Source organism: Myotis yumanensis, unplaced genomic scaffold (genome assembly GCF_028538775.1).
Source record: "Myotis yumanensis isolate MYYU_CA2020_CCGP unplaced genomic scaffold, mMyoYum1.0.hap1 SCAF_4, whole genome shotgun sequence".
Taxonomy (NCBI): Eukaryota; Metazoa; Chordata; class Mammalia; order Chiroptera; family Vespertilionidae; genus Myotis; species Myotis yumanensis.
In genome coordinates, this window is record NW_027223755.1 from 104194181 (window position 1) to 104217498 (window position 23318).

Here is a 23318-nt window from a genome sequence, read left to right on the forward strand (position 1 = left end):
AGGCGCAGTGCTTTGGAGAAGTGGCCTGCACGGTGGAGGTCACGGGGGGGGGGGGGGGGAGTTTGTGGGGGACCGGGTCCTTGGGCCCCGTCTTCGCAGGGAGTCCTTTGGGTGGACAGACTCCCAGGGAGCCCTCGCCAGGGTCCTCACGTCTGGGGATTCTGTCTCGGAGGTGGAGTCCTGACCCCCCCCCTCCCCCGCCACGCCTCGAGGATGCCCAAGGGAGCCCGCCCGCCCTGGAGCATGGGGGCCTCCTGGAGCATGGCCAGCCTCCACCAGGCCGAGGCCTGGGCTAGGGCCCTGGGGGTCCAAGGGGACCGGGAACCCACCGTGCCGGCAGCAGCTAGGGGCAGAATGGGAGCCCTGCTGCCCTCCACCCCCGATGCCTCTTCACACTCCCAGCACCAGCTGCCCCCCCCCCCCCCCCCCAGCCTGTTATCTCTCCAGTGGGATTTGTGCCCCAAGGGACAGGGGCAGAGGAATCTGGGGAGAGCAGCCGTGCCTGGCCCAGGGGAAGGAAGGCCTGTGGGTAGTCGCTGTTAGCTTAGGATTGTTCTGGGGGAATTCCCCCGGGGAGAGAAGGCACACCGGTAGCACTAACACCCCACAGAGCCTCCCCTCCGCTCCATCAAGCTGGGTTTCCCTGGGTCTTCAGGGCCCCTTTGCGATGGCGGCAGGCACAATCCCAACCCCATACAACCGACCTCTGTCCTGGGAAAGCCCTGGCCCTGCGAGGGCGTACCCATGGGGCCTGGGAGAGCAACTGGCATAGGATAATGTCAGAGGGGGGTCGGGGTGGGGGGTGCTGGATGAATCATGTCCCTGGGGCCCTAAGATGAGTGAGGAACCTGATTTCAGGGCAAGTCCAGTTGGGAGGACCCTGGTCTCCAACGGTTCCTTCTCCGCTGACCAGCCCAGGGCTGAACTCCAGCCTCCAGCCTCCCTCTCTCGTCCCAGGGCCCCAACCAGGACTTCCTGGGGAGGGAGGGGCAGCAGCTTCCAGCCCGCTGGAAACCACCCAGCGGCTTGTGGCACCGGAGCTGCTTCCGGGGGTGGGTGGGGGTGGGCAACGTCTCACAGGCCGCGCTTGCCAGGCCGCCTGGATGTGACGCCCACCCCGTTCTTCCTCCTCCATCCCCGCGGCCGTTCTGTCTAAACAATGACGCCCCCTTCCAGCCTTGTGTGCCCAGACCCCTTCCTTCCTCCCTTCCCCCCTTCCCCGCTCCCTCTTCCTCACTTTGGGAGGGAATCTAAGACCTCAGTTGGGCTTCATCCCCCTGGCGAGGGCATTCATTTTTATTCTTATTTCACAAGTGGTGCATGGTCGTTGCAGAAACCCTGGGAGTCCGCACAGTCCCAGGGGGTGTTTGATCCCTACTTGAGGATGAGGAAAGAGAGGCTTAGAGAGCAGCCCTGGCTCCCAGGAGGAGGAAGAGGCAGGGCCAGTGCCAGCAACCCACTTCTCCAGATGTTTTGGCAGGGGCTTGCGCAACCTCTGCAAGGGGGGCTCCTCCTCCCGCCCCCTGCTTCCTGGTTTGCGGTCTGAGGCCCCACCGCAGGCTGGAAGTGGTGGGTTAAGCATTCCCGCTGTGGCCTGCAGGACAGGCGGGCTGGGAGGGAGAGAAGGCGGTGCTGGGCAGAGGAGGGACCTGGGGCCTGCTCTGTCCCCAGTGTGCCCTGCTCGGGGCTGGGAGAGGCATGTGGGAGGATGTCAGTGGAAGTTGGAGGTGAGGACGTCCTCAATATTCTCAAAGGGACCAGTGCTGGGTGAGCCGCTCTGTGCCCTGCTGGGCCAGCTCATGGCCTGTGGAGGGCCCACCAGCCACCAGAGCCTTGAGAGAAAGGATAAGCCGCTCTATCAGCACAGAGGCCAGAGCGCCAGCCCCAGCACCGGCTGTGTCCTCTCTAAGGTAGGGATGCAGGGCCGCTGTCCCCTTGGAGGGTGGGGGTGTCAGAGCCCATTGGGCAGGGAGGGCGGCTGAAGGAGGTGTGTGTGGGCGGCAGCCTCCCTTCCTGGGCTGTGCTGCCAGTGCAGCTGGGCCCTGGGCCCAGGTACTCACTGGACCCCTCGCCATCCCCTGAGACACAGGGAGGGGCAGCTGCCTCAGAAATAGCTACTGACTTCAGGCCCCTGGCTGGCCTGGCCCATTTCGGCCACCTCCCCAAATAGCCAGGGGTTGGTCCCACGATCCTCCAGGCCCCCGCAGCCCCCCACCTCCCAGCCCAGGGACTGGCCTGCTGAGCTGGGGATTCCAGAGTGGCTGGCAGGGACCCCTCCTCCTGGTCAGGGCTCCCAACCCCTCAGGTCCCAGAGTCAAATACACACCCATGGAGACGGGGGTGGGGGGGCGCAGACACTCAACCATCCAGTCACCCACCCACACGCTAGGCAGTTGCAGCTGATTTCCATTCTCCAGGGCTGGGTGGAAAGGGACTGGAAGCCCTGGGAGCAGGTTTCCTCTCGGGGGCTTCTCCACCAGGGCATAGGCAGTGGGGCGGAGTGAGGCAGAGCAGATGCGTGTGCATACGTGTGTCCGTGTGGACTAGGTCCAGGCCTGAGCACACGTGTGTTGATCCTTCTCTGCTCACACTATCCGGATGCCAGGGTCCCTGCTCAGGAGGCCGGGGTGGGCAGAGAACCTGGGATTCCTGAGTTTGCCTTCCAGAATATACTGGGGCCTGCCTTGGGAGCAATACCTGTGAGGAGCAAGGGTTTGCCACAGAGGCTGCTGTGGATCCACTGGAGCTTGGGGAGGGAGGGGGCCCGTCAGAGGTCACCCGAATGTGGGGAGGCCATTTACCTGTCACCTTCTCTGGGGAGGGAGCGTAGAGGGTACTCCTCAGGGGGTTCTCCGCTGTAAGCCAGTGAGAGCTGGTGCTCCCGGCAGCTGTGGGTGAATGTCTGGGTCATGAAGCGGGCCTGGGTGGCACCACTGCGGGAAGGGACCTGCCAGGACTGGGTGCCCAGCCATGACATGCTTTGGAGCTGAGCCCAGGCCCTGGACTCCAGGAGGGCACTACTGCATACTCTGCCAGCCCAGTCTGGTGGGCAGGGCCTGTTTATCCCTGGCAGGGGTCAAGAATGCTGGGCATGGAGAGACCGTCCTGTCTGGCTGAGAGCCTGGCAAGGGAGGGCTGACATGTGTGGCCGCAGGAGCCATGGGCATCAGCACTGGGCAGCCTCCTTCTTGCCTTGTGTCCCCAATGCACCCGTCGTCGCCTCCCTCCACTTGTGAAGGCGTCCCCTCCAGCCCCTCCGGCGCTCTCACTGTGGCCCTGTAGCTGAGAATCATGCCGACATGCCCGTGTTTATAGAGGACCCGGAAGGTGCAGCCACCGCTCTGTCCCATGGTATGGGCGAGGGTACAATCAGAGGGTTCTGTCCCTTGCCCAGGCTGCGGGCCAACCCGTAAGTTGGCTGCTACCTCCCATCGTCAACTTTATTTTCTGTGTAGCCACGGCCCAGCTTGCTGTGTGCAGGCAGACGTCGTGCACAGAGAGGGAGCGTGCCCCCTGGCCCCAGACCAGCAAGGGGCCCGAGGACACATCTGTGGGGCCTCTGAGGCTTGAGGGGCTGGGCCTGATGTGCCCAAGGTATTCTGACATCTGGTGGCCCCAGTTTTGTTTTCTCTGAGGAAAAGAGGGAGACCATTGTACCAACCATCCAGGGGAGTCTGCACCCCTCCACCACTCACAGCTCCTGCTTACACCCTGCCATTGGCACCCCTCCCCATTCCCTGGTCTTCGGGTGACTAGGAGGCACAGGTTCCTTCAATGTCAGGAGAGAGGAATGCTGGGAAATTCCCACCGGCAGACTTAGCCTGGGAGCCCACGGGCCATTTTGTGGCCAACTCAGGGAGTGTGGGGATGAGCACAGGGCGGTTGGTGAGCTCTGAAAGGGAAGAGCACAGAGTGGAGGCCCGACACTGTGTCGCTGCCTCTGCTCCGAGGGTTTTCTGTGCAGGCGCAGGCCGGCCGGGAGAGCCTGTTGGGAGAGCAGGTTTTCCGGGTGGGGAGCACTGCGGCCTGGGGAAGGGGTGCTGCTCTGCTCCTGCCTGCAGTGAGTGTGGGTGTGCATGGGTGTGTAAACACGTGAATGAAATCGTCTAAGGTGTCTTGTGCACACGTGTAAATGCCAGAGTGGGCATGACAGTGTATATTGTGTGTAGGAGTAGGTGTGTGTATGAGTGTGTAAACAGGTGTGTGTGAATGAATGAATATGCGAGCATGACTGTAAGTGCACGAATACATGAGCGGGGTGTGTGAGTGAATGTGTGCAGTCAGTGTGAGCGCTCACGTGGGACTGGGGGAGTGTAGGTAAGTGATTGTCAGTGTGTGCTTTGGGGGCGGTTCCTGGTTGGTTTATAGGACATCCAGGGACACTCCCCCCCCCCCCCCCTGCCCCCCTCCTTCTCGAGCTCAAGTCTAGGCAGGGTAGGGTCAGCAGCCACTCTGGAGTGAGGGAGAGGCTGAGAAGCCGAGGTCTGTGGTTGACCATCAGGCTCCGTCTAGCTGGGCTGCCAGGTCCTGTCTCCATAGCTGCGGCGCTCACGACCCCCGGCCACAGGTGCACCCGCAGCCCAACACCGCGGAGAGCAGAGCTCAGTCGCCTTCCCGGAGGAGGTGACTCGGCCCGGGCCGGGCGGGCCGTGCGCATTCCTGAGCCCTGAGTCAGTGAGGCCGCCCCCTCCGGCCGGCCCGCCCCCGGCGCGCACGCCCCTCGCTCCCTGGCATTCCCGGCGGGCGGGCCGGCCGGACGGGCGGGCGGGCGCGCGGGCGGGGACTCGGCGCGGGAGCCCTCCCGGCCGGCGGTGGCAGCCCCTCCCCGAGGCTCTCAGGACCCCCAGGACCCCGGGTGCCGGCGGCGGCGGTGAGTGAGCGCGCCGGGGAGGCGCCGGGCGCCCGGGCCGGGCGGGTTCCGGGGCTGCATCCGCTGCGCGCGGGGCCGGTGCTCGGCACGCTGAGGCCGGAGCCGCTCGAAGCGGCCGCAGCCCGGTCGGTTTCGGGTTGCAGATCGTGCCCGGGTCCGGGGTTCGGGCCGGTGCCCACCCGAGGCGCCCGAACTTTCCTTCCCGGAGTTCCCCGAGCCGCCGGCGGAGGCGGCCCAGCCCCGGATTCCAAGCCCGGCGCACGCAAAAATAGCCCGTGGCCGGATTAGCACGTCCCAGCGGGCTGACCAGGCCGGACAGCGCGGCTCCAGCCCCCGCCCAACAGCTGAGGGTCCCGGGAGCGGGAGGGCTCCGAGTCCGGCTGGTCTCCAGGCTCCTCTGAGCTGTACCCTCCCCCCTTACGTTCTCTCTCCCGGCCACCCGCGGTGGGTGGTGTCTCCCAAGCTGAAACTCCAGCGCACAGGGTGGAACTTCTGGGGATCATCCCCGCCCCAGCTGTGCTCCCTGGGGACGGGAATCACAGGAGCTGTGGAGCCAGGGAAGGTGGAGACTGTCCCCTGTCTCTCCCATCAGTAAACACTGAAGCTGCAGGGCTATGGCAGCTGCTCCCAAAGACACCCCTACCCGGTGCTCCGCGGCCAAGAGGAGTAGCCAGGGCTGAGCCGGAGGCCACTGCACGGTGCCTTGAAGCAGGCCTTCTCTTGGCTGGGGAGTTGGGGAGATGGAGGGACCCCAGCTCCTAAGGGCAGGGGCTGGGGCTGGCTGTCGGACCTGCTGGGGACATGTCTGTGGGGAATGGGCAGGGGGCCCCAGCCATGCCTGCCCAAGGCCCAGATGCTCTTGACCAGAGTTCCTTATGTGTGCACAGCTTGGGGCTGTGTATGTGTGTCTGTCTGGGTGGGCGGGGCCTGGGTCAGGAGGCCCTCTAGCTCTGTGCTAGGAAAGGCCCCCCCCCCCCCCCCCCCCCCATCTTGGGACTTCCTGGCAGAGAAGATTCAGGATGAAACTGGCTTTTCAGGTTTGGCTCAGCTATATGCTGGGTTCCTTCCACCCCCATGGAACTAGCCTCTGCCCCCTACCCCCACCCAGAGATTGAGAGGAAGCCAGGGAACCCAGCAGCTGGCTGGGGCCCAAGAGGTTCCTGAGGCTGAGCCCCCTGCCACCAGGAATTGTTCTGGGCAATCTGGGTCCTTTTCCCGGAGAACCGGACAGGGGCCGATAGGGGGTTACAGGAGTCAAGTGGCCCCAGATTGGAGGTGTCAGGCTCCAGGCCCCTTCCCAGTGCCTTTAAGCAGCTCCAGGGGCTGATGGGCCGCCCACTGCTCAGACGGGCTGACCAAGGCCAGCAGCACAGGACCCACACTCCTCGCCCGGCCTTAGTGTGCTGGCCAGACAAGCTTCTGTCCTGGGGAGCAGGCATTCCAGGGGCACCCTTGGTTCAGAAGGAATCACCCAGGGCCCCCTGCCTTTTGGGGCCCTCTTAGGGTCTTCTCAGCTCCAACTGCTGCTCAGGGTACCCCCTCCTGCCACCCCGTTGCTGCTCTCCCTGGATGTGAGGGGCTCCTCCATGCCAGCTCCCCTTTCCCCACTCTGGTGCCTGTAACAGGATCAACTTTCCGTCCAAGGATCGGATTCCTCGGCTTCTGCCTGCTTTCTGGGTTGGGTGTGTTTGCGGGCGACTTCCTCCTCCCTGAACTAAGATGCTCTGGGTTTCAGAAGGTGGAGTGAGGGCCCAGGGGGCCTGATAGCCCTGCACACCCTGAGGAACCCTGAGGTCGGCCCCTTACCTGGGGGTGTGGCCAGGGCCAGTGAGGCAGGCACACAGCTCCTGGGCCGGCAGGGCCCACGGCTTTAAACTCCCTTGGAGGCTGCAGGAGCCCTGGGCATCAGCACTGGGCAGTGACTGGCCTCTCGGAGCCTCAGTTTCCTCATCTGTAAGATGGACACAGGTGACCCCTCCCAAGGCCCATGATAATTCAGTAGGTCGGTCAAGGATCTTTGGTTTGAAGCAGGTGTGTCAGGATAGTGCTGACTGGAGCCATTTCTGCTCTGATAACAGACTTCGGGGACTCGGGTACCCCTCTCCAGCACTATCCAGCAGCCGTGTGTGCTGGGAGGGTGTTGCTGAGCCCTGACGGTGTCTGGGCACCAGGGAGTACTGTGTGCTCAGTCAGGGGCCCTGCTGGGGGCTCTGCCTGGTGACCAGACGTGTTGCTGGGATCTGGACCTCTTCCCTGCAGTTTGAGGGGCTGATGTCACCCAACTCCTGAGATCCAGTTAGACCCCAGATTGTCACGCCCGGAATTTGCTATAGCTGTGTCCCTGCCCCTACCCCCTTGCTGACGCGGCATGCACGGGTGGGACCTTTGACCTCTCTGAGCCTCGGTGCTCCCCAGTCCCGGGTTATATCTGCTTCCGTCAGACCCAGCGGGGTTAGAGACTTGATTCTGGTGTTGGTAACCCCTGGGCCATAGGTGCCTGCTGGGCCTCGGACAGGACCTCCCACCCGGGGCTAGAGCTCCCTTTCCTCCCTCTTACCACCTCCCAGGTCAGGTCTCTGCCCTTGCAGGGTCCCCTACAGCAGGAAGACTCTTGTTCCGTTGTTGGCCCTCTGCATGCCCCTCTGGCGGGTGACATGGGCAGGCAGGGTTTGACGTGTCCTCCTTCTGACGGGAAGAGGGCACCATGCAGGCTATTGGCCAGGTCTCAGGCCTACCCGCTCCCCCCTGAACCTCATTTCTTCCAAGAAAGGTAGAGGGGTAACTGGGAGGGTGGGGGAGGATTGGGCCTGGCCCATATCCTTCCCAATAGGGGAAGCTCAGACAGGCGACCCCCACTTTGCCGCCCAGTAGCACGTGGTGGAGAAGGACTGGACTCCAGGCTGCCTGACAGCTGTGATCCCCGCTCCCCGGGGAGAGCTGGGTCAGGGTCAAACAGAAGACGGGGTCAGAGATCAGGGCTCCCGTGGGGCCGTTGGAGGAGCTGGCTTCTCCGCTTCTCCTGGGACTGTGCTCAGGTGATCTGGGGACACGTTGGGGCAAGTGTCCCGGGGTGGGGCCATTGCTCCAGCTGACCTCAGTGGTGGGCGGTTCCCTGGGCCGGGCCGGGCAGGACAGGGAGCCCAGGCTTGGCAGGTCTGGTCCCGGGGCCGGGCCATCCACTTGGCCTTTAGCAACCTCTGCCAGCATCGTCCTGCGAGCGTGCGGGGAAGGCCCGAGTGCAGTGGTGGCTGCTGCTCACACCTAAGGAGCCAGCTTCACATCCGCCGTGGCCGCCGGCCAGGCCTGCGCAGTCCAGAACCTTTCCCAGTCTCCTCCTGCCTCTTGGCCACAACCTTCCCAAGCGGCATCTCTGAAGGGTTCCGTCCCCGGTCCCCCCAATGGCTCCTGCTCGTGGCCAGGCTCTGGGCCCTCTGATCCCTGGGCTCTCCCCTTGCTCAGGTTGCTCCCCCGGAGCCAGAGCCGGCGGGCATGGCCAGCCTTCCTGCTCCTCGAGCAGGTCCTCTGTGCTCAAGCGCTGTGGGCCCTGCCTCCTGCACTGGCTCCTGCTCCCTGGCCCCTCCTGCGCCTGCCTTGCACAGTGCCAGCCTGGGGGATCCCTAGTCAGCCCCACAGCAGGAACCTTGGTCGGTGGGACCCACCCCTGCGCCCCACCCGCCCTCTGCCCTGATGGCTGCAGCAGCTCCCACCCCTCTCGCTGCTGCTTAAAGCAGCCCCCGAGGTCCTGTGACTCTGTGGGGCCCTCGTCCCTCAGCCTCATCTCTTGCCCCACCCTCGTCCTGGGCTGTTCGAAGTGCCTAGGGTGCAGCGCCCTGAGGTGCAGTGTGGTTTTGTGTCCCCACCCCTGCTGGGTTGGGTCCCCGCCATTGGCACTTGCTTTGTCAGCAATCCTTGCTTTACTTCCAGATGCCCCTTTGGGTGTCTCCTGCTGGGCTGGGCCGGGTGGGCGGCCACGGATGTTGCCAGAGTGACTCAGATGCTGTGTGACCCAGGCAGGCTGGCCGCCCCTGGACTGTGGTTTCTCCCTGCACCGAGGGGTCAGCGCAGCGGAGATGCTGTTGGGATTTCCACCACGAGGGGCCGTCTGGGAACAAGAGCCCACTGTGCGCCTGGGGGAGGCTGGACACTGAGCCACTGTCTCCTCTGGGCGGGCACTGTGCCCTCCCCGTCCAGACTCTTTGTCCGCCTGGGCCTGCCCCTCCCCCACACCCTTGGGTCCTAGCGTGGAGCCCCCCTGTGAATCCCACCCGCTTGAGGCCCAGATGGGAACTGGGCACACAAGGGTGGGGTAGGCTGGGCGTCCTGGAGCTGCGTGGGTTGCAGAGCTTCTCCTGCCTCTGCCCCCCACACAGGAGGGACTTGAGGGAGGCGAGGGACACCCGGAGGTCTGGGTGTACCGGCAGGGAGCCGGTGCCTCCATCATGAGTGGCTCTTGTGTTCCTGGACGGACCGTGGGCCTGTGCCGCGCCCTGTGCTCGCTCCCCACCCTCTTCCCACCTCTTTGCTTGTGCTGTTTTGCCCCGACCTGGGCATGCGGTCCCCTCCTCCTCCCAGACCCAATGGAAGGCCATCTTCATGAAGCTCCCGTCACCCTGACCATGGGGATCGGCCCTGCTAGCTTGTGCTCCAGAGTGCCCAGTGCTCCCGGGCAGTGGCCTGGCAGTGAGGGGACAGCACACAGGCGATGGACTCCCGAGCGGTCCGGTAGGGCAGCCTGACCAGCTGTGGGCCTGGAACGTGTTGGAGGCTTGGAGGCATGTGCAAGGCAGGGCCCTAGGATGGGAGGGAGCCAGGTGACAGGAGAGGCCATGGGGCAGTGGGAGCCATGGAAAGTCACGGATGTGTGCGGTGGGGTGAGCCAATCACCAAGCTGGCAAAGATTCCTTGTCCAGCTGATCACCCAGGAGTGCCAGGCCTGCGGGGAGGCTCGGAGAGGCCAGCTCCCAGCACCCAGCCTGTAGGTTCCCAGCAGTGTCCCAGGTGCCACTCTTGGCACCATCCTCTCTGGACCTCACAATGGCTCCACAGAGGTATTGGCCCGTTTTCCAGGAGAGAACACAGGCTACCCGAGGCACATGGTGGTGTGGTGGCAGGGACAGACTGAAGGCAGCACAGCTGCCCCATCTGAAATGCTCAGGGGGCCCCCATCCTGTTTGGTCCCTCCCCACAAGGCCTCACAGGGTCCAGTATAGTTTCTGGGGTCACATCACCTGGATGCCTGTGTGGCAGGCGTGGCCTGACCTGGCTCCGAGGGCACATGACGATGCTGTCGCCGCCCTGCAGGTTCTGGAAGCCCCTATCAGATAAGGCCTATCTGATCACCGTCTGTGTGGTATTGGCCTGAAATCCCACCGCCAGTGCCTGGGAGCCAGAGCTGCCCTTCCCAGTCACTTCCTTACTAACGGGGGGGGGGGGGGGGGGGGGGTGTCTTAAAATCCACATGGTCTGTGAAGGGTGGGCTGGCTGGTGGGTGCTGACCATGTCAGGGGACAACAGGTCTGGGCTGGGTTTGTGGTGTGAGTTGGGCGAGCGCTGATCTCCTGGTTCAGTTCCCAGAGACCCGTTCCCAGGACGCCTTCATGTTGGACTCACCCCGCCCCCCACCTGCAAGGACCCATCCGTCTGACCCCACATTGTGGGGATCAGCTAGGCAGGGTGCCCAGAAGGGATTCCCAGTGATGTGCAAACACATGCTTCAGCCCTTGCTCTGAACCAGACGGGTGAGGGCAGAGGACAGGGGCTTGGCTCTGAGGGGCTACATGAACGGAAAGGCCCCTAGGTGCATAGTCAGCTCGGAGAAGAGGCTGGACCATATGGGAGGGGTAAGAGCCAGGAGAAGCCACCTTGAAGGACTCCTTCCCACCAAGCCGGTTCCTGGCTGGTGTAGCGTGAGTGGGAGCTGTGAGCGGTGCCCGGGGACTGTCCCTAACTGGTGTAGGGCCAGTCGGAGTATGAGTGGTGAGTAGTGTCACTATAGGGGTAATGGGATCTGTGAGCTGAGTCCTGGCCCTGGCCCTGGTCAGTGTAGAGGCAGTAGGAACTGTGAATAGTTATTCTGGGCTCAGCCCTGTTTGGTTTAAAGCCAATGGGAGCTGCCAGCCACATCCTGGCCCGGCCCCAGTGGATATAGGGCCAGGAGGAGCTGTGAGCAGTGTCCAGGCTGTTTTTGGTCTGTGTAGTACTAGTGGCAGCTGTGAGAACTGTCCTGGGCCTGTCCCTGGTCTGTGGGGCAGGAGGAGCTCTGCTCAGCATCCTGCCTCCCTGTGCAGTGCAAGCGAGCACTTTCCTGGTCGCTCTCAGCCAGAGTTGCTCTGAGCACAGTCCTGGCCCTTCTCTGTCTGTGTAAGTCCAGTAGGGGATGTGAGCAGCATCCCAGGCCTGTCCCCAGTGATGCTACCCTGAATATGTGCCTTTGGGCAAATCAAGCCTCTTTAGGCCTCAGTTTCCTTATTTCTAAGGTGTGGGCGGGGCTTTCTCTATATTTACTCCAAGCAGTGGGGAGGGAGGCTCGGATGTGGAAGCTGTTTCTAGGGGTGTTGGTGGGTGGGTTACAGACCTGTCGGGGTCTGAAGCTCTTTGAGGAATTTTGGGGTCTCTGCCCTGAGTATTGCTCGGCCTCTCCCCTGGTGTCCATGTCCCCCATTGTGCTCAGGGAGCCCTCTCAGTCTTGGATACCCTGTTTTCAGGTCCCGTGTGGTCCTTTGGGGAGGAGGGTTCAGATCTGTGCTGAAAGTGTCATTTTGTAAAGGGGGGAAATAGGGTGCCAGGTGGGCCATGGTCCCATGACCTTTGCCTCTCGGTTACATGGCCGGGCAGAGGCGGCCCACATCCAACCCTGGCCTCTCTGCTCGGGGTCCTGGGCCTCACCCTGCGCCTAAGCGATAGGTTTGGGGGTGGGTCTCATACTTAGGTTTGATGCTGGACAAGCAGCCCTCCCAGGGCTGAGCTTTCTTTGCTGGTATTTATGGGCGCATGGCACCCCCTGGTGGTCATGACAGCGCCTGCGCCCAGGTGGTTTTCAGGAGGTTCCTGTTGTGGTAACAGCTCTCAGACTCTGGGAAGCCACGTGGCCACTCCTCTGTGACCTGGAGCCTTTGCAGACCCCACCTGTGAGCCTTTCTCTCTGGAGCCGATGGCATGGTGGTTAGAGGGTGTGGTCTCAGATTTGCCCTGTGTATGGATGGGTGAGCTCCTCAGCTTGGCAGTGCCCTCACGCTCACTCAGATCTCTGTTCTGGCGGTTCCCTGTGCCAGGAACAACCCTCTCCTTCTGTCTCTGCCCCCCTCCAAGCCTTGCTAACTTGATCACCTCCTTCAAGCCTTTGCTCAGATGTCACCTCACAAGGAGGCATCACTGCGCTTGGCAACTGTAATGTGCTGATTTTGTCCCTGTCACACTTCGCACCCTTAAACAAAATACCTACTTATAGATTCACTAGAAGCCTGGTGCACGGATTTGTGTACTGGTGGGGTCTCTCAGCCTGGCCTGCAGGGATCAGGCCGAAACCAGCTCTCCGACATCCCCTGAGGGGTCCTGGATTGCAAGGGGGCGGTTCTTGGGTGACACACCCGGAATCCGGCTCCCTCCTCTCTGGTTCCGGCTGCATAACCTGAGAACTGCAGTTGCCAAGTCACTGTAGCTCGGCAGCTCCTGCGTTGTCTGCCCCCTGGTGGTCAGTGTGTGTCATAGCTACCAGTAGGCTGTAGGCCGATCACTTGGGTTTTTATATATATAGGTTGTTTATCTGGACTGTAAGCTCCAGGAAGGCGGGGATTTTGTCTGTTTTTGGTTTCTTCTTTTCTCCACTAATGTGTCCCAAGCACTTAGGAGTGGTTCATAGTAGGTGCTCCAGTATTTGTCACATGAATTTATGTTGTCTGAGGACCTGGTATGTGCACAGCAATGTCTGTCAGGATGAACGAGGTGGGGACTGACTGCATACGGCAGTGCTGAGCACACAGGACGTCAGCAGCCGGATCGTGACCACCCTGTTGGGGTTATCACTGCTTCTCCTTTCTCCTGGGTCTGGGCCCAAGGAACCTTCAGACACCTCTCACCTCCCACCCTTCTCTGCCACCCCCAGGCCCGCCTTGCTGCACCGGAACCATGAGCGAGGCCCGCAGGGACAGCACGAGCAGCCTGCAGCGCAAGAAGCCCCCCTGGCTGAAGCTGGACATTCCAGCTGTGGTGCCCCCAGCGGCGGAGGACCCCAGCTTCCCGCAGGCAGGCCCTGGCCAGCATGGGCTGTGGGTCCCTCCTGCCCAGCCCCCTCACCATGACCCCGTCACCCAGCCCCTGAGACGCCAGGCTTTCTTGCGGAGTGTGAGCATGCCGGCTGAGACCGCTTACGTCCCTTCCCCTTACCATGAGCCCCGCCGGCCGGTGCTGCATCGCCAGACATCGATCACACAGACCATCCGCAGGTACTGCGCCTTGCCCTGGCTGCTCCAGGGGTGAGGGCTGGGGCCGGGGGGACAGAGGCAGGCACACAGGATCCTCTTTAGGTGCCGAGGCTGGGAATGGGGCAGGGCCTCTCCTGTCTCAGCTTTCTCCTGGGTCTTGTTCCCCATGTCACCCTCCCTCCTCCTGCTCTGGGGACCGACTCCTCTCACCTACCACCCTTCTCTGCTCCCCCCAGCATTTGCTCTCTCCTTCTCTGTCTCCCCCACCTCAATGCTCTGGTCCTTGAACAGCCGACAGGTGCGCTTTGGGCGTGTCCACACTCTGCCCCTCTTGGGTTCCCCTGCTGCCCGCAGGGCCCTCCCACAGCGCCGGTCTCTCTCGCGGTCCCTGCTCAGGTACCTGCAGGGTGTGAGTGTGTCAGCATCAGCTGGCTGGCGTGTGCATGGCTTGGGACCGCTTGGGAGCTGCCAGCATGGTTTGCATTCCCTGGGGCTCCTGACAGCAGGTGTTGGCAGTGTTTTGCTTGCATGTCCAAGGGCTGTGGGCAGCCTGCCTGGGCTTGCATTACCCATTTCTTGAGTTCTGTGGTGTCAAAGGTCAAACTGCTGCCCAGGGCTAAGCTCTCTCTGGATGAGCGAAGGCAGCGGTTCTCAACCTGTGGGTCGCGACCCCTTTGGCGGTCGAACGACCCTTTCACAGGGGTCGCCTAAGATCATCGTGCATATCAGATATTTACATTACGATTCATAACAGTAGAAACATTACAGTTATGAAGTAGCAACGAAAATAAATTTATGGTTGGGTCACAACATGAGGAACTGTATTTAAAGGGCCAGAAGGTTGAGAACCACTGAGCTAAGGGCTGAGCTCTGAGCACCATCTCTGGATTCAGTGTCTCCCCACAAAGCCCCCTCTTAGGGCTGGGGTGTGAGCCTGGGTAAAATACTCACCTGGACAGGCCTATTCTTTGCGGTTCTAGTGGGAATTTGGAGTTGGCTAATTGTCTAGGGCAGGGGTGGGCAAACTTTTTGACTTGAGGGCCACAATGGGTTCTTAAACTGGACCGGAGGGCCGGAACAAAAGCATGGATGGAGTGTTTGTGTGAACTAATATAAATTCAAAGTAAACATCATTACATAAAAGGGTACGGTCTTTTTTTTTTAGTTTTATTCATTTCAAACGGGCCGGATCCGGCCCGCGGGCCGTAGTTTGCCCACAGCTGGTCTAGGGCCTGGTCGGCAAACCGTGGCTCGCAAGCCACATGCGGCTCTTCCACAAAATACCACGTGCGGGCGCGCCCGCACGTACAGTGTGATTGAGACTTCGTGGCCCATGCACAGAAGTCGGTATTTTGTAAAGAGCCACACTCCAGAGGACAAAGAGCTGCATGTAGCTCTCGAGCTGCAGTTTGCCGACCACTGGTTTAGAGGGTAGCCAGGGTTGAACCCACTTATCCTCTTAACTGAACCCAGCCCACTGGACCCCAGATCCTGGAGTGACTGGAGGCTTGGGGTAGAGCATGCTACCCAGGGGGAGGGCTCTGGTGCCCCCGCTGGGAGGGGAGAGGGCTGGCGCCCCCTTGTTGAGCCCCTCCCATGGCAGGGGCACCGCTGACTGGTTCGGAGTGAGCAAGGACAGTGACAGCACCCAGAAGTGGCAGCGCAAGAGCATCCGCCACTGCAGCCAGCGCTATGGGAAGCTGAAGCCCCAGGTCATCCGGGAGCTGGACCTGCCCAGCCAGGACAATGTGTCGCTCACCAGCACGGAGACGCCCCCTCCGCTGTATGTCGGGCCATGCCAGCTGGGCATGCAAAAGGTATGCCCGCCCCTGCGGCCCCCCAAAGGCCTCTCTCTCTGCTCCCCTGGGCTGGGGCTGGGGACATAGCCAACCTGAGCAGAGGAGGTTCCTTGGAGCTCATGGTCTGGGAGGGTGGTCAGGTGGTTCCATAGAGACACCTAAGATACCTTCTGGGAAGGGGGACCTGGGGGTGCACCATGGGGCCAGCTCTGGATGGGAGAGCATCCCAGGGTGAACAGCAGCGGAAAGGCACTACAAGTGGGGAGAGGGACTCCTCTGGGTGCAGTAGGGTGGGGGAGGTACCCATAGCTGTCAGGTGCCCACTGTGTCCTCCACAGGGTGGGGAAGGAACTTCTGGGGTGACGACCTAGCCCCCCGACTCCTGCGTCTCCTCCCCTCCACCAGATCATAGACCCCCTGGCCCGGGGCCGGGCCTTCCGCATGGCGGATGACACCGCCGACGGCCTGAGCACCCCGCACACGCCCGTCACTCCCGGTGCCGCCTCCCTCTGCTCCTTCTCCAGCTCCCGCTCGGGCTTCAACCGGCTTCCGCGGAGGCGCAAGCGTGAGTCTGTGGCCAAGATGAGCTTCCGCGCGGCCGCAGCGCTGGTGAAGGTGGGTGCAGGAGCTGGGATGGGTGCGCGGGGGCTGGGGGGGCTGACCCCGGTGCAGGCCACAGGCTCACCCCCTCGCCGGCAGGGTCGCTCGGTGAGGGACGGCACCTTGCGCAGGGCGCAGCGCCGAAGCTTCACCCCCGCCAGCTTCCTGGAGGAGGACACGGCGGACTTCCCCGATGAGCTGGACACCTCCTTCTTCGCCCGGGTAAGAGACGGGCTGTCCGCCGAGGCCTCCGCCACCCTCCGTCTGTGCCTCAGGCTGACCACTCGTGTTTGCTCAGGAAGGTGTCCTCCACGAGGAGCTGTCCACATACCCAGACGAGGTGTTCGAGTCCCCGTCAGAGGCAGCGCTCAAGGACTGGGAGAAGGCCCCGGACCAGGCGGACCTCACGGGCGGGGCCCTGGACCGCTCGGAGCTGGAGCGCAGCCACCTGATGCTGTGAGTGGCCGCGGTGCGGGAGCAGAGGGGGTGCGGCGGTCAGGAGCAGCTGGGACCCCAGGGCAGGACTGCCTGCGGAGCCGAGGGAAGGGGTCTCCTTGGCTACTGTGGCGGGGATCCAGGGCTGGGCGCCATTCGAGTCTCAGCTGCCCACCGTGGAACAGGAGCGCCGTCCAGAGCCCTCAGCTGGTCGGAAGGCAGCGGGGAGGCCAGGGGACTGCTCACAGGTCTGGTCCCCACTCCCTGCCATCCCGGAGGGGCTCAGGATGGCTCTTCACTGGCGAGGGGGAGGGCGCGCAGTGTCTCACCTCTACCGGGGAGCAGACGGAGCTGCGGCAGGACCCGGCCTGGGGTGGGAGCTGACGGTGCCCCTCCTCCCAGGCCCCTGGAGCGTGGCTGGCGGAAGCAGAAGGAGGGTGGCCCCGCGGCCCCGCAGCCCAAGGTGCGGCTGCGCCAGGAGGTGGTGAGCACAGCCGGGCAGCGGCGGGGCCAGCGGATCGCGATGCCGGTGCGCAGGTTCTTCGCCAGAGAGAAGCGGCCGTACGGGCTGGGCATGGTGGGCCGGCTCACCAACCGCACCTACCGCAAGCGCATCGACAGCTACGTCAAGCGCCAGATCGAGGACATGGATGACCACAGGTGGGGCCGGGGGATGGGACTGAGGGCCGGCAAGGCCCCAGGTGGGGGTGGGGGCCCCAGGTTGGAGCCACCGCCTCTGCTGATGCTTCTGCCGCAGGCCCTTCTTCACCTACTGGCTCACCTTCGTGCACTCGCTCGTCACCATCCTCGCCGTCTGCATCTACGGCATCGCACCCGTGGGCTTCTCGCAGCACGAGACGGTGGACTCGGTGAGCCCCGCGCGCTTCCTGGGCCCAGACCAGTGAAGTCTGGGCTCTGGGAGGAAAGGGCCGGAGGGGGCGGCCTTTGACCTCTCGCCCCAACTTCCCAGGTGCTGCGGAACCGAGGGGTCTATGAGAATGTCAAGTATGTGCAGCAGGAGAACTTCTGGATCGGGCCCAGCTCGGTGAGGGTGGGGCCGGCAGGGCGACGGGCGAGGACCCCGCGCGGGCGGGGGCTGGGCCTCAGCTGCGCATCCCGCCCCCCGCAGGAGGCTCTCATTCACCTGGGCGCCAAGTTCTCGCCCTGCATGCGCCAGGACCCGCAGGTGCATAGTTTCATCAGCAAGGCGCGGGAGCGGGAGAAGCACTCGGCCTGCTGCGTGCGCAATGACCGGTCGGGCTGCGTGCAGACCTCGGAGGAGGAGTGCTCGGTGCGTGCCCCGGCCCGCGGCCAGCCCTTGTCTGCGCCCCTGGGATGGGGTTATGCTGTGACTTCAGATGGAGCTGGGTGTCCCTTATCCTAGGTCTTGGCACATGGCACCACCCTCTGTGCCAGGTCCCTCACGTCACATTCATCACTTTTTATCCCCAATTCCTCCTCCTCATCCCGTAGACAACCACTGTGAGGTCTTTGATTTGGGTGTGCTTTCTGTGTGGCTTGTTTTGGGGCATGTCCTAAGTTTCCCTAAGCGGTATTGCCTTATTTTTTCCACTAAACAATTACAAAAAGATTCATTCAAGTTTTTATTACATCATTTTATGAGGAGGTACCGAAGTGTATGCCAGTCCCTGGTTTTGGACTCTGGTTGTTTTTAGTTTTACGCAAATAGGAATTATGCTCTTGAGCTGACAGTAGACACTCCCGTGCACACACATTTCCGGAGTGTGCATTTGTAGAGTTTGGGTTGTGGGCTCGGGGGGATCTCAGTGGTTTTGCTTTTGCCTCCTGCCTTCTGGAAGCTGTGCTGCGGGACGGGTGGGCTCTGACCGGACTGACTCTTCCCACAGTCCACGCTGGCCGTGTGGGTGAAGTGGCCTTCCCACCCCAGCGCCCCCGACCTCGCCGGCAACAAGCGGCAGTTTGGTTCTGTCTGTCACCAGGACCCCAGGTCAGTCCTGCTGGCCCCGCTCTTGCCTCCCAGGGACGTGGGGGGAGAGGGTGTGGCCGCTCCCCTTGTGGAGGTGGGTGTGAGGGCACAGAGCAGGGTCTGACCGCACACTGGGCTCATGCAGGGTGTGTGACGAGCCCTCCTCCGAGGACCCCCATGAGTGGCCAGATGACATCACCAAGTGGCCGGTGAGCCGGGATATTGTTGGCTTTGGGGGTCACCCTTATTATGTGGGGGAGAAATCCATACTCTCATTTGGATACCAAGAGGCCCCACCATGGGAGCACCCGTTTTCAGATGCAGTGCCCCTGGCCTGTGCCTGGCCTGCCCCTCCACCACCTGCTTCTCTGAGCAGGTCATCAGAGCAGAACCAGGGAGAGACTTGGGAGGTCAGATGCCATTATTTCAATTGGACAGATGGGAAAGCTGCCGCTCAGTCCCGGCCTGCTTTCTCCCGTGGGAGCCTGACCGTCTTTGCCCCAACCCCCAAGCACGGTGTTGGGGCACAGGGTTGGAGGAGGCCCCAACACAACTCATCCCCTTTGTGATCCAGATCTGCACCAAAAGCAGCGCCGGGAACCACACCAACCACCCCCACATGGACTGTGCCATCACGGGCCGGCCCTGCTGCATCGGCACCAAGGGCAGGTGGGTGTGCCTGGGCCCGAGCACTGCTCTGGGGCTCTGCGCTTCTCCAAGTCCTGAAATGAGGCGAGATACGCAGGGGTGGGGTGAGAAAGGCTCTGGGCTTACCCAGGGCGGACAGAGATGGGCGACTGGGCGGTGCAGCCTGGGCCTGTGCCCCGGGCCCCAGCCCCTCGGCCAGTCCCCAAGCCGGGCCTGCCCTTGCAGGTGTGAGATCACCTCCCGGGAGTACTGTGACTTCATGAGGGGCTACTTCCACGAGGAGGCCACGCTCTGCTCTCAGGTAGGCCTCCAGGGTGAGTGCGTCCCCTCGCCCCCAGCCACGGAGCGCGCTGACAGGCCACTCTGCGCAGGTGCACTGCATGGATGACGTGTGCGGGCTCCTGCCCTTCCTCAACCCCGAGGTGCCCGACCAGTTCTACCGCCTGTGGCTGTCCCTCTTCTTGCACGCTGGGCAAGTGACACCAGACGGGCCGAGGAGGGTTGGGTGGCCTCAGGGACCCCAGGAGTGGCTGGCCAGGGGATGGTGGAGGGGAGGCCTTCCCGGCTGAGTGTCCCCCTCCCCCACAGCATCCTGCACTGCCTGGTGTCTGTCTGCTTCCAGATGACTGTCCTGCGGGACCTGGAGAAGCTAGCAGGCTGGCACCGCATAGCCATCATCTACCTGCTGAGTGGCATCACTGGTAACCTAGCCAGTGCCATTTTCCTGCCATACCGGGCAGAGGTAAGGCCGCCCCAGGGACCCAGCCTAGGAGCGTCTCCACTCGGCTCCTCTGTCCTGCTATGCTCTGGGCCATGAGAGGTGGGGTGGCTGTGGGTCCAGGGGTCCCGCTCAGCATCCCCACTGCCCCCAGGTGGGCCCGGCCGGCTCGCAGTTTGGCATCCTGGCCTGCCTCTTCGTGGAGCTCTTCCAGAGCTGGCAGATCCTGGCCCGGCCCTGGCGTGCCTTCTTCAAGCTGTTGGCGGTGGTACTCTTCCTCTTCACCTTTGGGCTGCTGCCCTGGATCGACAACTTTGCCCACATCTCGGGCTTCATCAGCGGCCTCTTCCTCTCCTTTGCCTTCCTGCCCTACATCAGCTTCGGCAGGTTCGACCTGTACCGGAAGCGCTGCCAGATCATCGTCTTCCAGGTGGTCTTCCTGGGCCTCCTGGCCGGCCTGGTGGTCCTCTTCTACTTCTACCCCGTCCGCTGCGAGTGGTGCGAGTTCCTCACCTGCATCCCCTTCACCGACAAGTTCTGTGAGAAGTATGAGCTGGACGCCCAGCTCCACTGAGCTGGTGGGGGCACTGGGGCCACGGGCCTCCAGCAGGCTGGAGCCAGGCACTGCCCACCGAGCCTCACGCCGCGGGGCTGTCAGCAGGCCCTGGGGGCGTCCTGCCCGTTTCCTGGACACAGACCTCTTGTGCCTCGTTCACTGCTGTTGAACCTCTCGTACTTCCGGGCATTTATTACACTAGTTCCTGTGATTACCTTCTAACTAGTCTCCTGACGACCACCTCATGTGGCCAATAAATGGACTGGGAGCGTTTTAGCTGCCACTAACTTGACCAGAGCTGCCGCCTCCTTTCTGACAGGAAGTGTCTCAGATTCCTCCCCGAGGGAAGTCCGTAATCCAGGTGGACCCACCTTGCTCCCTTTCCTTAAGACCCATGGAGGAGCGGTCACGTTTCCCCACACACACTTACAAGGGCCCCAACTCCAATTTCAGCCCCAGGCTACCTCCCCTTCCAGGAGCCGGGAGGGCCTGAGGTGGATGAACCCCGTGGGCTGGCTGTGCTCTCGCACACAGGCTCCCGTTTCTCCACAAGCAGGAGCAGAAGCCAGCTGCTCTGCTGTTATTTTCTTGCTATAGAGCTCATAGTCACAGGGTCGTGTGGCATCTTAGACTCCGGCCATTCTCTGCCCCTTGCCTCCCCCACAATGGGGCTGCACCAGGCCCTCATGTCCCGGTACTGTGGCTTTTTGACTTTTCAAACTAGAAAGCAAAGAGATTTATTCCGTATAGGGGGCCAGGCCCACAGCCTGTGGGATCGGCTGTGAAATTAGGGTGTTTGGGCGCAGAAGGGGTCAAACCTGGGTCTTGACATTGGCTCACCCAGTCCCACTCCTGAGGCCCGGGGCTCACACCGGCAGTGCCAGCTGTGCCCAGCTGGGTGAGTCCATCTCAGCACTCTCCTGTGAAGAGGGGTCAGTGCCCGAGGCGTCTTCCCGCTGGGGAGGAGCTTGGCCACCGGGACAGAGTGTCCCTGTTTGGAGGGTCATTTCTGCCTCAGTTTTTTGATGAAGGACACCTCATCCCGATTCCGGATACCATAGCTGGAAGAGAAGGAGAAGTGTCCAGTATCTGAACTACAGAGGGCTCTGTCTGACTCCTCACCTGGGGCTTGTGAGAAACCAAGCAAGAGCAGGTGGGAAGAGTGTGGGGTCCAGGAAGGCAAGGCGGGGCAGTGCCACCCTCCCACAGGCCCCACCGGGCCAGCAGACAGCCTTCCCCTCCACGCACACTCTTCCTCCCTCTTCCTGGCTCGGTGGGGCCCTGACCTGCCACGCCCTGCAGCTCAAGGAAGTGGCCTGAACTTACTCCCGGAGCTTCTTCCTGTCGTCTGTGAGCTTCTCTCCCGCAGAGGTTAGATGGTACGTCCTCCACACGTAGGACCTGCACGAGAGGGATTCAGGGAATCCGTGAGCAGGGGGAGCTGAGTGGCTGGGATGTACTAGTAGAAGCTGTGTGAGAAGGGCTCTCGGTGCGTAGCCCCAGCCCCTCGGCACAGAGCACCAGCCCTGTCTGAAGGATTGCAACAGGAGCTAGCTCTTCGCTCCAGTCAGTACTTGTAGCAGAGACCAGGTGATTAAGAAGCACAAGTCCAGCGCTGCTCCTGCGGAGCCCCACACCACCCCCAGGGAGGGCTGCAAGGAGCCGCGGCTTCACCTACCAGCTGATGTGCTGGATGCCCCCTTCGCGCTCCTGCCGGAGCTGCACGTATCGCTGGATGGCCTTCTTCAGGTCCAGGACCGTGGCGTTCTGCACCACAACCACAGCTGCAACAAGGGGCACCCGTGAGGGAAGATCCCACAGCCACAGCCACAGCCACAGCCTCAGGTGGTGGGAGAGGAACCCAGACGCCCTGTCCAGCCTTGTTTCTGATTGAGGCTCAGGTCCAGGCGGATGGGCTTGTGGATGGCCGCTCGGTGTCCCGATGACCAGCCCCTGTGGAGGCTCAGCCTGCCTGGCCGGGAGGAGGGCAGCACTTACGCATGACTTCTCCATCCATCTTGCACACGCGGACTGTCATTGCTTGGCCATATTCCAGGGCTATTTGGGAATTGACCTCTTCCAAAGTAACCTAGAAAAGACGCAGGGTGGAGGTGAGCGCCTGGCTCCGTAACACCCCAAACAGCAACAAGGAATACGCTGTGAGTGTCCAGAACGTGGTGCCATACTTTAGGAAGGACAAGAACGGGGAGTCTTGCTTACATATTAGGGCAGCGGTTCTCAACCTGTGGGTCGCGACCCCTTCAGGGGTCGCCTAAGACCATCGGAAAACACATATATAATTACATATTGTTTTTGTGATTAATCATTATGCTTTATGTTCAATTCGTAACAATGAAATTGGGGGTCACCACAACATGAGGAACTGTATTAAAGGGTCGAGGCATTAGGAAGGTTGAGAACCACTGTATTAGGGCTTCCCAATTTCTTAGCACCTTGAGCTCATGTTTCATCCACATTTCCTATTTAAAGTCCAAAGTGGACGGAAGCTTGGAAGAAAGGAACATAGACACAGGCAAGAACGAACAGCCCGGGATCCTCTCACCCGGGGCTGGGTAGGAGGAGCACCGTGCTTGTCATTCATTCCGAGCCCCGATCACCCATCAGGACCCAGACCAGGGCCCCGGGACAAGGTTTTGGCAGGCGTGCAATAACAAACGCTGTAATACAATTTTTAAGAAAACAGAAGTTAAACTCCATGATGGACAAAATAACATTGAAGTTTGAGAGATGGGAAAAATCAGTAATACTGACATAGTCTTTATTATTTTGCTTGCCACAGGCTTTTTTACACCAACTTGAGTTATAAACATACTGTATTAAAATGTCATGTGTCCCCGAAAGAAAAAAAAAAAAAGGCATGTATCCTGGCTGCTGGAGGGGTCTGGAGCCTTTTAAATCTCGCGCCCAGGGCGAGAGCCTCGCTCGCCCTACCCTAGGCCCGGCCCAGGTTAGGACCCCGTTTACACCCAGAGGTGCCTTACGAGGCCTCTGGGTCGCAGCCCCACCAGCCCCGGGACCTGTCCACGCCCTTCGCACAGCCCGGCAGGGGACGCGCGCACCTGGATGGGCAGGTCGCAGAGCAGCGGGTCCTGCACCACCATGGCGAGACCCTCCTGGAACACGTCCACCGCCTCGGAGTGCGGCAGCGCCTCCTCTTCGTCCTCATCGTCCTCACGCGCCTCGGGCCGTGCCGCCGCCGCCGCCTCCGCCTCCGCCTCCGCCTCCGCCTCCGCCTCCGCCTGCGCCTCCGCCTGCGCCTCCTCCAGGGCGGCTCGCTGCCCCACGCGCCCCGGGCCGCACCAC

General features: G+C 62.0%; 2 protein-coding genes across 3 annotated transcripts; one reads left to right on the forward strand and one right to left on the reverse strand.

Moving 5' to 3' along the window:
• The first annotated feature begins 1647 nt into the window (after positions 1-1647).
• On the forward strand, positions 1648-20291 carry RHBDF1 (rhomboid 5 homolog 1). Of its 2 annotated transcripts, none has more exons than XM_070413410.1 (17): positions 1648-1910; positions 12972-13311; positions 14894-15107; positions 15495-15704; positions 15789-15911; positions 15988-16145; positions 16527-16784; positions 16882-16993; positions 17095-17169; positions 17254-17415; positions 17993-18093; positions 18218-18281; positions 18647-18741; positions 18946-19021; positions 19092-19192; positions 19309-19462; positions 19593-20291. In XM_070413410.1, exons 2-17 carry the CDS (start codon positions 12995-12997, stop codon positions 20010-20012), a joined length of 2640 nt encoding a protein of 879 aa, XP_070269511.1. In that variant the 5' UTR covers positions 1648-1910; positions 12972-12994; the 3' UTR covers positions 20013-20291. The 2 variants fall into 2 exon arrangements, with proteins under 2 accessions (XP_070269511.1, XP_070269510.1); XM_070413409.1 differs by lacking the exon at positions 1648-1910 and adding an exon at positions 4763-4870.
• Positions 20292-20715: 424 nt separating this feature from the next.
• On the reverse strand, positions 20716-23225 carry SNRNP25 (small nuclear ribonucleoprotein U11/U12 subunit 25). The gene is made up of 5 exons (XM_070413413.1): positions 23075-23225; positions 21993-22083; positions 21673-21778; positions 21321-21395; positions 20716-21055 (listed from the first exon to the last, which is right to left on the reverse strand). The coding sequence occupies exons 1-5, from the start codon at positions 23114-23116 to the stop codon at positions 20998-21000; spliced, it is 372 nt and encodes a 123-aa protein (XP_070269514.1). The 5' UTR covers positions 23117-23225; the 3' UTR covers positions 20716-20997.
• Positions 23226-23318: the final 93 nt, after the last annotated feature.